The 12,507-nt window shown below is 33.7% G+C and overlaps 1 protein-coding gene across 1 annotated transcript in view; it reads right to left on the bottom strand.

The window, feature by feature from the left end:
• LOC111415882 (Peroxidasin) overlaps positions 1–12,220 on the bottom strand; it is a 114,201-nt gene extending 101,981 nt beyond the window's left edge. Inside the window, exon 1 of the mRNA XM_023047762.2 lies at positions 11,824–12,220. Coding sequence (XP_022903530.2) covers positions 11,824–12,008 — 185 coding nt within the window. The 5' untranslated portion in view covers positions 12,009–12,220. The remainder of the gene's footprint in view (positions 1–11,823) is intronic.
• Between the last annotated feature and the right edge of the window lie 287 nt (positions 12,221–12,507).

Raw genomic sequence — 12,507 nt, 5'->3', positions numbered from 1 at the left:
ATATGATAGACTTGACTGCAAAAAATGACAAATTTAATGAATTGGTTACCAGAAATGTACAGGATTTGTTCCTGCAAAAACTTATTGAAAAAGTGAAAAGTGTACCGCCTACAAAAGAAGCCTCATCGTAATAGAAGTATTACTTCTCTCCATTACTTCTTCTTCCAGCACGACAGTCCTCTGCTAACATTGGCTTATCCAATCTGTCAAACGTAGCACGCTTCCAGTTTCGTAGACCAACTGTCTTATTTTCCTCCGTCACATCAAACTTCCTATGTGATCCAATCTACAATTCTCGTGCTCTTCTCTCTCCCTGCATCATTTCCTGATGCCCTAGCCATGCTATTCTCTGTGCTTTTAGGAGTCGTACTATGTTTGCACCATACATGAACTTATCCAAATCGTAGTTCATGCTATGCATATCGTGTGCAAGATCCGTCTTTCAAAGACTCTTAGTTTGTTTTCATAGTCTGCCGACATGGTCCATGCTTTACATCAATATCTTCTTAATTTTTGATTGTCTGCCTAATATTCTATTCATCACTAGTAGCATTCAAACGAACAGAAACCGTTTTTACGTACTGCAAAGATTTCCTCTAATATCGCAATCGTTAAATAAGAAGCTATCGTTTTGTTGACCAAAAATACTAAAAAGAAAAGTTAACATTTGACGAAAAAATAAAAATATGAGAAGATAAATCTTGTTGTTTTTTTAAAATGTTTTTAAGACAGAACTTGATAATATAAAATCACGAGCTGTCTAAAAGAGAGTGAACCTCCGACGTTCGCTAAATACATCTTCATTAAAATCTTCAACCTCACAAAATCCCCAGTTTCACGTTGACGTTTGCTAATTGCAATTAATGGTTTATCGATCGACTTCCATAGCTCTTGTGCCACTTCGTAAAGCCGTGACAAAACGACTAATGCGCGAGCGGAAACGATACGCTAAAACGAGAAAATATAGTGCCTAAAGAGAAAACCTTCGTCAAATTTAATAGATGAAACCCACCAATTTTCACTACTATTCACGTTTCACCGTTCTCATTCTCTTCCCTCTCATTATTCTCTGCGCTGCGAATTCGTTAATTTCAATTCAACCTAATTTAATAAACCCCAATTGTATTGGTCTGATTATTCGAGCTAATGAACTACCTACGCAATAATGTGTACCCATATAATAACACGATTTAAAGCTATCGCAAATTTTAACATGTATGAGTTTCAATCCGAAATTATTTCGCGGCAATATTTACTAGGTTAATATAAAATACATTGTGCATTCCCTGCGTATTATAAACGCAATGGAATGCTATCATATTAATAAATTCATTCAATATTTATAGAGAAAATTAATATTGATAACGAGAAATGAATTCACGCGAATATGTTGCCATATAATGGACATACAATATTTAGTTTTAACAACATCTTAACAAGAACCGATTCCAATTCAAGCATAGAATACCGCTGTTTGCCGAGAAACCATCCAGATATTTCCATTAAAAGAAGCTTTCGTCCTGGAAAAGATGAGAATGGAGGAGAAGCCGTCGCCGTCTGGTGGCGATTCACTCCTTTAGTACGCTCCAAACCGAGCAACGATCTTCCTAAAATTGAATTCTGCGCGCTGGATTTCAATTAAGGGATACAATCCGGTCCATTACGGGTGTGCGAATTAAAAATTCTAAGCGCTAATGATAAAGACGACTATTTCATAAAAAAAACTTGTTTATATTAGGTTAATCTTAATGGACTTTGGAATTTGTACGGATTTTAAGTCATTTTCATTAAAACTAAGATTTATTTTAATGAGAATTTTCATTATAATTTTCTACCACATCCAACAAAGCAACCCCACACTTCGTCGTTGCTTTCTTGTATAAACCACTGTGCACACCTTTGTTGCGTTCCAAAACAATATTACCTGGAACAGGAATACTTAATGTACGACCTCACCAAAACACATTTTAGCATTACGCCGTCAAGTTTTGCATGCGAAATTATGCCCCGTCACGATCTCAGACCTCATAAGACGCCGTTGAGAACGTTTCAAGCGAACCGAACTAACGTTTTCAATAGGATGTTAAAGTGAAATGTTATACGGTTAGATGTTTTATTCAATATCATTAAACTCACTTCAAATATCACAGCAAGCAGTTTAGTAAGAAAAATTATTTTTGATTAAAGTATACAAAAATAAAGGTTTTAAATTTTAAGTTTACACACTTCATTTTTCAATATCTGAACGATTTATTTGCTACACAACGTTCGATACCGTATACACAAATCTAAATATATTACGGACTTTATTATGTTTGCACAGTACGGAGTTGCTCCGGGGACGAATGTTTGCATAGATTTTCTTGTGTATTCAATCGAAATCAATCTTTCGAACGGATATTGAATATGAATAGAAGCCCCGCGACGTACATATTTTCCCAGCAAAGAATACGAATTTTGCACCAAATTCAACTGTGTCCGTTCGACGTTTCCCTTTGAAAACGTTAAACGTAAATAATTTATGAGCCGAATAAAGACGTCTTGTTTAAACCGATCCGATCGTTAACTATACGAACGTATTTATTTAAACCTACGTAAATATTTAAGTTAAATCGATGTAGACGTTTGAATCTATCTCCGAAGGGTTTAGCTTTAGGGAAGGTGTTGGCAAGTAATTAAACACCCACGTTCCTCTATATGTGTATATAAATAAAAAGATGTTTGGGATTAATACCTATAACGGCACGAACAGCTCCCGCCGTTTGTAAACTTGTCAATTAACTATTGGCACACGATAATGTAACAGTTGATGTCCCATTGAGTTCTCAATGTTACAACACAAAGCGCATGGAAATAAGCTTTCAACGCGATATTGAACAACATTTTAGCGATATCGATTCCATATATGAGTTATTTTCGAATGATTCAACACGTTTTGTCCAGTTTCAAAGCAAATACAAAACGATTTTCGATGCTTTGTTTTCATTTTGAGGTTGGTTTATTACTATTTTTTGCTGGTGAGGAATATAACACTTAAACGTTCATCTACAAAGAGAAAACGAAAAAACTAAATAAAAATAAAATAGGACAATCCGAAAACGAAAATTTATGAACTACAACAGACGTAGAGAGGACCTGAAAAAATTGGTAATTGACGACCGTCCCGTGTCACACCCACGTCGACAATAATAAATTTTTGTTCCATTTGGAATTTCGTAACGTAACACACATGCGTTTTCCCCTCCGACCGACGTGTTTTACATATATGTGGGAAACTCCGGGGGCTTGAACTCATTAACGTCCACGTTAGAACGTTAGACAATTTGTAATGTGCCGGTAATATATGTTAATGCAATTCAATTAACAACGCATTTAATTGCAAACTAGAGCGGAAACGTCGTTGTTACAGCGGAAGTGCTAATTCTCTCCCTCTCTCTATAAACATATTCTCCCTATTCTACATTTCTATTCACCTGTTTAATAATTCATTAATCGATTCCAATCAATGATGACCTTTCACGTGATGACAATGCATACCTTCTGCAAACATAATATTTCATTATCGCTCTACAACAGCGTAATAAATTAAACGAACCGTAATACCCTACAGAAAGTCCTTTGTAAAGTACTAGTTGAATTTATTATCGTTTAAATTATTCCATTAGGCGTGACTATTGGAATTGGAATGAACTTGAAATGAATTAAGTAATTGAAATTTGTTCAATTCAAATTGAACTAGAAAATTATTTTTAAATCGTTTTATTATCTTTCTAAACCATTTTGATACTACTATAAACTTTCTTAAGTTTATCCCTAGTGAGAAATTACATTATTAATAAAGTTGAACTACTCAAAGTTATCATCAAAGCAACTTTAAATGGTACCTTAAGGAATACTTAAACAATCTACGTAAAGGAGTCATTAAAGTTATGGTCAAAACTACGAACACAAAAGAATCTTCTTAATTATCCGACAAGAATGAAATCAGGGCTTTTTGAAACTCCACATTGAAGTAGAAGCTTCGATAATTTCTAACACAAACATCTTCTTTTGTTGCTTTCTCTTTATGAATCCCACGGATTTTCGAGCTAACCCTTAAATGCAACTTGTTGCACGCTTATATTCATGAGAACAATCTAGATCTGCGATATAATATCGTGATACAAAACAAACAAATTGCTTTACGGGTCGTAATTTATCTCAAAGGCACTCAACTGCTCACAAAACCACTTACGCTTAGTGACTTCGACAGGGTTTCAATACCTCTACGAAGTGTGTTTTTACGTAATTTTTTGCGCTAATACAATTGAACGCCACGTAAATGTTTTTCTTTTCTATATTTCTTATAATTTCGCGGAAAATTGTGATCGAAAAATTAATAAATAAAGAAAATGGTTAAAACCTCAATGAATTTCTTTTTTGCCGAAAGTTTTCAAACCTAAAAATATGATCAACTTTATTCAATTTTTATTAAAAACAATAACTGACAGTGACCTTCTATAAACAAACAAATGAAACAGTTCAAAGAAATAAAATGGATAAAAATTATCAAAAAAACGATGTCAAAAGTGTTAATAGACAATCTCCGCTCGAAATGTAATACTAAAACTTTATAACCCAGTGGACCCAGAAAATTGGAAACGTCCGAATTGACAAGTACAATTAAACGTGATAAAAGCAATTTGGAACTTTATAATATTGCAGAAAAATACAATATGCAGTAAAGCTTTTTTTAACACGATCATAGCATGAAATTACTGCGGCAGCTGTGGCTTTAATGACTAAATTAATAACTATTAGATTTTTTTCGTTCATTCATGTAATAAGGACGTGAATATTTCGTGAATTTATCTCTCCATAAGTGCAAGTGCATAAAACAAGCATTCCTTTTCTTTATTAGCCTACAGCGTTACTGAACGAAGCAATAACAACTGTACCTCGCTGTAAAGTGGAGCAGCCCTATGGGGTTGTAGTTCAACCTAATAAACAAGGATAAAAAGAGAAAGCAGGAAAATTGTCATCGCGAATAAACACAACTCAAAAGAGTTACGTGTGGACTCAAAATGAACACAATTTTGAATGATGTTACAAAAAAAAATAATAAAATGCATACTTTAATTTAATTGAAATATAAAATGATTAATATTGTGGACATTGAAGTTATTTATAGGCTTTACGGATCTTGATTTCACGGTATTCGAAAACAACGAATGATATCTCAAGACAGGCAAAGCACTTGCTTTAAGATATTTATTGCACTGGTAGTAATGGTTAGTTATGGAGCTTTAATAGGTGTGGACTACTTCTTATAAAAATAAAAAGTTAATCTGATCGTGTCGATTCAACAGTTGCCAACATATATCGATCAAATGATATATAGGATATATACTATATACAGATCAAAGCAAGCTATCTATGCACAAGCAAGTAGAAATAAAGAAGTAATAAGGGGGAAGAAAGTTATGGTATGCATTAACAGAAATTATTGGTTATTAATCAGCTTCTACTCACATCAATCCTTTTCGCCTGGTTTTATAAGCATTGTGTACTAGAATTACGACAATACCAGAAGGACCGGCTAAAGTTCCTTCCTGATAAAATATTATTAATATTCTATTATTAATCTATATACCTACAGTAATTGTTCTATTAGATAATATGCCTGCCCAACCCAGCGCTGGTAAGCTTCTAAATACTGATGGCAGAATACATGTCATACATTCCAGAAGAATTATAGCAAGGTTTGCACTATTATTTAATAATTATTTGGAAATGTAATAATAATAATTAAACAAATACATAAGCAATCAACCCCAAATAATTTCTTAGTTACTAAACATTACAACACTACATTATTGAATTTTTGATCACTTTTCTGGAACTATTTCCATCATCAGGTATGAATATACAGCGAGGAGAGCTGCTTTTGTTATTTTTAATTTAAGTCTTTGTTAAAATTTACTAACATATCAATTCTTACTATTTTTTAAAACCATGATAGCGATATATGTATTATCTATTATCGATATAGCCATCTATAATTGAAAATCCTTCGCGTAAATTGATTTGAGAGTATTCGCTAAGAATAATATTTATGCGTAAACAAGCCGTGTTAAAGCAATGCATAGCAATGCCTTTGTATTGCGTGGGGTGGTTTTGATAATATAAGATCGGATTTAATAATTAAAACAAAATGAAAATAGTTTAAACATAATCAGATTTTTCAGAAAAATGTCAAGAAATCATCCAGTGATATATTTTAATTAATTACAATTTAAATCGATTCCAAATTAACTTATGATTATAGAACGAACATAATATGGTATTTCAAAAGACGATTTAATAGACCAATACTACAGTCTTATCTTGATTTATTAAATTAATGAAGCTTAAATTATATATTTAACTTTATTAAATACTCCCAGTGAATTGATCATAGCTTCCGGTGTTAGTGGAACGACATTTTCTACTTACCCCTGGAATGCTACACTTATTTTTATTAACGGGTCTACTACATTATACTTGGGGTACAGGTGTAGCCCAAGTAGCATTCCAGGGTTAAATAATATATAAAACATTTTAAAAATCGTCATCTCAAATTTTTGTATAAAGTATTCCAGACATTATAAGGCTTTTTAAACATCTAATTTGTTCTGGAAATTTGAGTTAAATGGATATTTGGAAAATAATTGGTACTATAATGTGAAATATAACGTTACGCTAAAATGAAATATTTTCACAATACACGTTCCTACAAAATTTTTATCCTTTTTGCAAACAGAACACTAGTATAAATAAAACCTAAATTTCTTTAGAGAATTAATAAAGTTTACTTTGAATTATCTATCGACATATTCATAATATTCGCTTTCCCTACCAGCGTATTCCTGATATGCTCATGTTTCGCAAATTTCTCTCTCATCTATTTGCGTTTTAAAATGAGCACTTATAATTATGTCATGTCATACGAGATAAAAGTCCGTTGATAAATTTGTAAAAAAAATTTTTTTCGTCCTTTCTACAACGAATTTTAATCGTTGTAAGTGAAGTTACAACGATTAAATCGGTTTGTAGTCGTTTTCTCCAAACCGATTAGATTTTAAAAAATAATACATTTTGAAACATTTATGCTTAAGTTGCATCAAATTTAAAGCTTCTTCCATGAACCCATTTTTTAGCAAAAAATTGTTAAAACCGCCGATGTGATATTGACGTCCGTTGACACTGGGATTAAAGGTAAATAAAAGTGGCTTTACCCACCTCGCATTTTATATGGTACCGATAAACTAGTAACGTTTCAATCGGTAGATGAATATTAAAAAATATAAATCTTTCGAAAATTTGATTGAAATTTTATACCTGATTGTTTCTCATTACTATTAAGACACTTTAATCATGTATAGTGTATTTTATATCATTTCTGATAGGTTAATGACATTAGGAAAAAGCTGGGAAGAATTGGCTACAATCAGCATAAGACTGAAAGGAGTGGAAGATAAAAGGAGTTTATAACTAAACGCTGGGAAAGAAGAGAAGAAGACATACAATTTAATGCATGTGGCAGATCTTAACGTTATCAAATTGTCTCATACTAATCTACCTCAGATAGTGAAACGATTCATTAACTCTTTCAGGACCAAGCCGGATTTGGTAGCCGTACCACAGGGACAGTTCCGGTTCTGTGGTATGGTGTTTTTCATTGAATGGTATATGATCAGGAAACATATTCTAACAAAATTTATTAAAACGAAAACATATATATCGTAGTTCAATAATATACCTCCTAATCATGGTCGCTATGGATACGTTCAACTCTCAGAAAAGTGTCCTGTAAAGTAAGAACATTTGAAAGCCTCGAAGGTCTACGACAAAGAGATGGGCTATCACGTCTCCTTTTTAACATTCTCCTGATAGTACGAGACGAAAGACTCTGAACATTGGAACAATATTCAACAAGTCAACGCAGATCTTGGCATTCACCGATGACATAGATATTATAGGGGGAACAGAAAACGAGATGACGGAGGCCTTTACAAGGTTCAAAAACGAGGCGAACAAAATGGTCTTAAAGATAAAATTTGCAAAGACCAAGTATGCGGTAGCAAAAACTGGCTGTGAAAACATACAAGATTATTTGGAATTTGGGGATGACAAGATAGAGACGGTTAGCAGTTTGGTACACTTGGGATCCCTGATGAATAATAAAATTTCGTTCAACGAGAAAATAAAAAAGAAGATAACCCACGTCAGCAAATGTTTCCATGGACTTAAACCAACTTCACATCTATGGTAAGAAAAATCAAATTTGTCCTATACAAGATCTTAATGCGACCAGTACTAGCTATGGATCGAAAACATGGACCTTAGTGCAGAAAGACCAAGAGGCACTAAGGAGATTCGAGGAGATTAGTTGTTAGTGACAACAGTGTCTAGCGTGGACAGTACAACTTCGAGTTATATCACAGGTTGAGATGGATTGGCCATGTAACCAGTATGGACAAAGAAAGTATCACAAAAATTATCTTTGATCGATGTGGACCTGCGGATAGAAAATCGATTGGGAGGTCGAAGAGACAATTTGTGGACGATGTAGAGGACAACCTAAGAAGGTTAAAGGTCAAGGGTTGGAGACGACAGGTGCGGGATAGATAAGTTTGGAAGGAACTGGTAAGGCAGGCCAAAATTTAGAAGAAGCGAGATGATTCACGTATAACGTTGCCAGTAATTTATAAGGGATCTCCTTGCGATAAATTGATCTTACATCGTAAATTTGCACCGTCAAAATTATGAACAATGCTAGCAAGACATGGCGAAAATAATCGAGGTTATGAACGCAATCGTATGGTTTTGGTTCCTACTTTGGTTTTGGAAATTTAAATATAACATATAAATATTATAGATCTAATATAAAAATTAGGTCAAGATATCATTAAAATATCTTATTATAGTTATTTTTTCTTTTTAAAAATCTCATAGAACTACGAAGTATATCATCATTATCATTTATAAGAGTAAATTTTCATTCGCATAACAGTTAGTATGACACATCAAGTCGACCAATTTATTTAAAACAGCCCACTTTCCGGAAAATGTTTCTTGTCAGACCGTCATTTATCTTTCTTTTTAAGTAAAGTACTTTCACATAATTTATCAGGACAAATTCAAAAACCTTGTTCAACGTTAACGTTGGAATCTGTCGTTAAATCCTTTTTTATACTTTGTAAAATGAGATACCCACAGTTTAGGAACAAAGTTATACTTCACGAAGGCAAGGGGTACTTGTTTGTCAGTGTTCTGCATGCCACTAAAGCGTTATTGGTCTACTCGAGTTTCGTCTGTAGGGGAGGATTTGGCGACGACGAAGATTAAGTTGAAGTCAAACCCGGTGTATATGTGCCAGACGACGCCGACATCGAGATGCCCCAAGCTAATGTAGCTCAGTTACCGAACCGTTTACTTATTAACAGATGCAATTATGTCGAACCTGTGTGAATATATTATTACGTCTCGTTAGCTACACCTCCGGTCTCTGGATGGTTGGTGTTTGCCGCCGTGTTATATCAAGGGAATGGAATACATGATTTATGATCTCTGTATATGTACGGATGAAGCTTTTGTAACATACGGAGGTACTACCCTTGGTTTATTCAACAGAAAAAGATATAATGTTACGTTTGAAGGTGCTGTATTATTTCAAAGGTTTGAAATTTACTGTTATATAAATAAAGTTTGTTATTATTTATTCAACACTGAAAGTAGTGCTTGCGTTCCTTATTTACATAAAACATGTAACTTTTTTAAATATGACATGGATGAGTTTTAATTCAAACTTTGTACGTGTATCACTAATTCAAAGCGAAACGAGGCTGGCATAAAAATACACCAGAGAATTGAAGCCGGTCGCATTGAAACAAAAAGACTACTCCTGTTACCAACGTATTTTTATTCAAACTAGTTTCATACTAACAAGTTAATTAACATTATTAGTTAATTAAGAATTAAAACGATTGTGTTTAGTTTAAATTACTTTTTCGAGAATTTGAGTAATCTAATATGTAATTTGACAAGGTAATAGTGCAATTATTTTAAAATATTCATTTATTTATTTGCATTGCGCAACGGGACCAGTTTCATAGCGTGTTAAATATGTAAATTTTAAATATGAGCGGTTTCCCGGAAGGGTATTGCTCGTCTATTCGAGCCACAGCATCGTAAATATTTATACAATTCAAAGAGAACGAAGTCTGTCGGGTTTCAAAGTTTAGCAACATGTGTCCTTGACTTGAAATTCGAGCCAACGAATAAAAATAAATTTTGCACATCATAGACTTATAAACTTTTCAGTGGCCTTTAGTCGAGTATGTTTTCCAAAAATAAATGCGATCATCGTTACATATACAAAACACTCGGCTTCGTATCAAAAAGTAGAGGAGAAAACTGCATTCGTAAAGAAACAACCTCGAAAAAGTTAAAGGGTAAAAAGAACACGATACTCTTCCGGTACTCCACAATCGCATTGCTTAAATGCAATTACAACGTACTTTTCAAACTTCTCTCTAAAACCGTTTCGAAGATTCTTTTTAAAAGAAATCCGACAAAAGCTACCCATGTCTTTACTTCATTCCAAAGGAATTGATGTAATTACATTTTACGATTTCCTTCAATCGAAAGAAAGTTTCTACTTAAAAACGAAATAACAATTTTTGACTTAAAATTTTTCAATCGAAAATTTTAATTGAATCGTATTAACCCAGTTGGGTGACATTTCCATACATAATCAAATCTGTAAATCAATACTGACTAGGTACCAGTACCGAGTGTGGTCACACCGCGTAGTCAATCATTCGTGTTAATTAACCGTGTTAATTGCAGCCTCTCAGTAGCACTATCAAGTGCTTCATTCGACGTCTCGTCAATATTAATAGAAAATTATGAGTGAAGTGGTTAACTTAATATAATTAAAAGATTATTATCAAGAAAGCTTTTTTATTTAAATTCAAAAATATAACTCAATAATCGAATAATGGTAGTTACGATTTGGTTTTCTTAAACACAATTCGACAAACAAACATAAACTAACTGATAGAGTGCCTTTCATAATGGCTTTCCTCTCCATGGAGTTACCAGTCCAAGCCCATATTTGCATAAGGCCACAATAGCTTCGGATTGCGCGGCTGCGGGACCATTACGGATGACAAATTTGCTCGACCGATAAGTAACTAACTCGATTTTGAAGTTAGCAGGCGCGAACAAGTCGGTTGGCAACGCAACGTGTGCGCCCACGGAATAAATGGACTCTAATCGAATGAGCACTGGGGCGACAAATCTCACAGGACCGAACCTGTAATGTCATTCTCCACCCACATGGGAATTATCTATAGATATTAGAAAACCATAAATAATCTCGTTCGTACGTGGACGGACTTCTGATTTACTAAGTAATAAGTGAGGTTGGTTCTACGTGATTAATTATAATTTCTTTTTCTTCGTTAATTTAAGAAACCATAAATTCATTCGGAAACAAAATTAACTTTACGATCGGTTTAAAAAAAGAGTTATTTACAAATATTATAAGGGTTCTCAATCGTTTTTATTATCCCGACCGTGTCGTTTAAAATGATTCAACCCCGCCAACATCAATAAAAACACCATAAGTGAAAATGGTTTAGACCGCATACTAACGAGGTTGTTTATAGATTTATGCAGCTGGTGTTCAAATTAAACGAAACTTCGAACTAACCCACGTTACAAAAAACTTGTTTAATTTATATTTCATCTTATTAGAATTTATCAATAAAGAAAAGATATATCAAAAAAACTTACAAAAAAGTTGTATGTGATGAAGCTTTTGGAATTTCAGTAAGATCATTTCGCATGCATCTGACGGTTCTCTGAAAGCACATGCACTTCGGTGGGCATGGGAAGTTGGAGTAGTTCTTCTTCTGGGCTGTAGCGCAGCAGGCTAAGAGGCCCACCAGAAGCACCATAAAGCTAACGAGCCTCGACATATCCGTGGGCGCGCACTGGTACTTCAAGTCTTTTAAAACAAGACGGTGTTTGTTAATACTTCTTCTGATCTTGAACCATAACACGCCGCAGTTGAAGTTATTGAACTTTCCGAGCGGTGTTCGCGACGAGATTATAACACGTAACGAAACGCGCAGACGTATAGCAGCAGGAGGAGCGAAATGCTCTTCGGACGGCGTCTCGCACGAGACTGACTCCGAGTCTGCAGGAATCTGGTCTTTTGTGTTTCTCTCTAAAAAGTTGAGTTGCGCTTAAACACTTCTAAGAAAACAGAAATAACTATTATATGTTTGAATTTATTTGGATCTAAAAATTTATGAATAAGACGAAAATAAAAATTTGATTGAAGATTTTCTTTTATTTAAATAAAAGAAAAAAAAACACGTTTGTTAATATCAAATATGTTTACATTTTCCAAATGTTTATACTCGATCATCCCACTTATAAAACCAATCTTTATTTAAATATTTAATCCACTTA

Source organism: Onthophagus taurus, chromosome 1 (assembly GCF_036711975.1).
Source record: "Onthophagus taurus isolate NC chromosome 1, IU_Otau_3.0, whole genome shotgun sequence".
NCBI classification, from domain to species: Eukaryota; Metazoa; Arthropoda; class Insecta; order Coleoptera; family Scarabaeidae; genus Onthophagus; species Onthophagus taurus.
The sequence above is the reverse complement of the archived record's forward strand: the minus strand, read 5'-3'. Positions and strand labels throughout refer to the sequence as shown.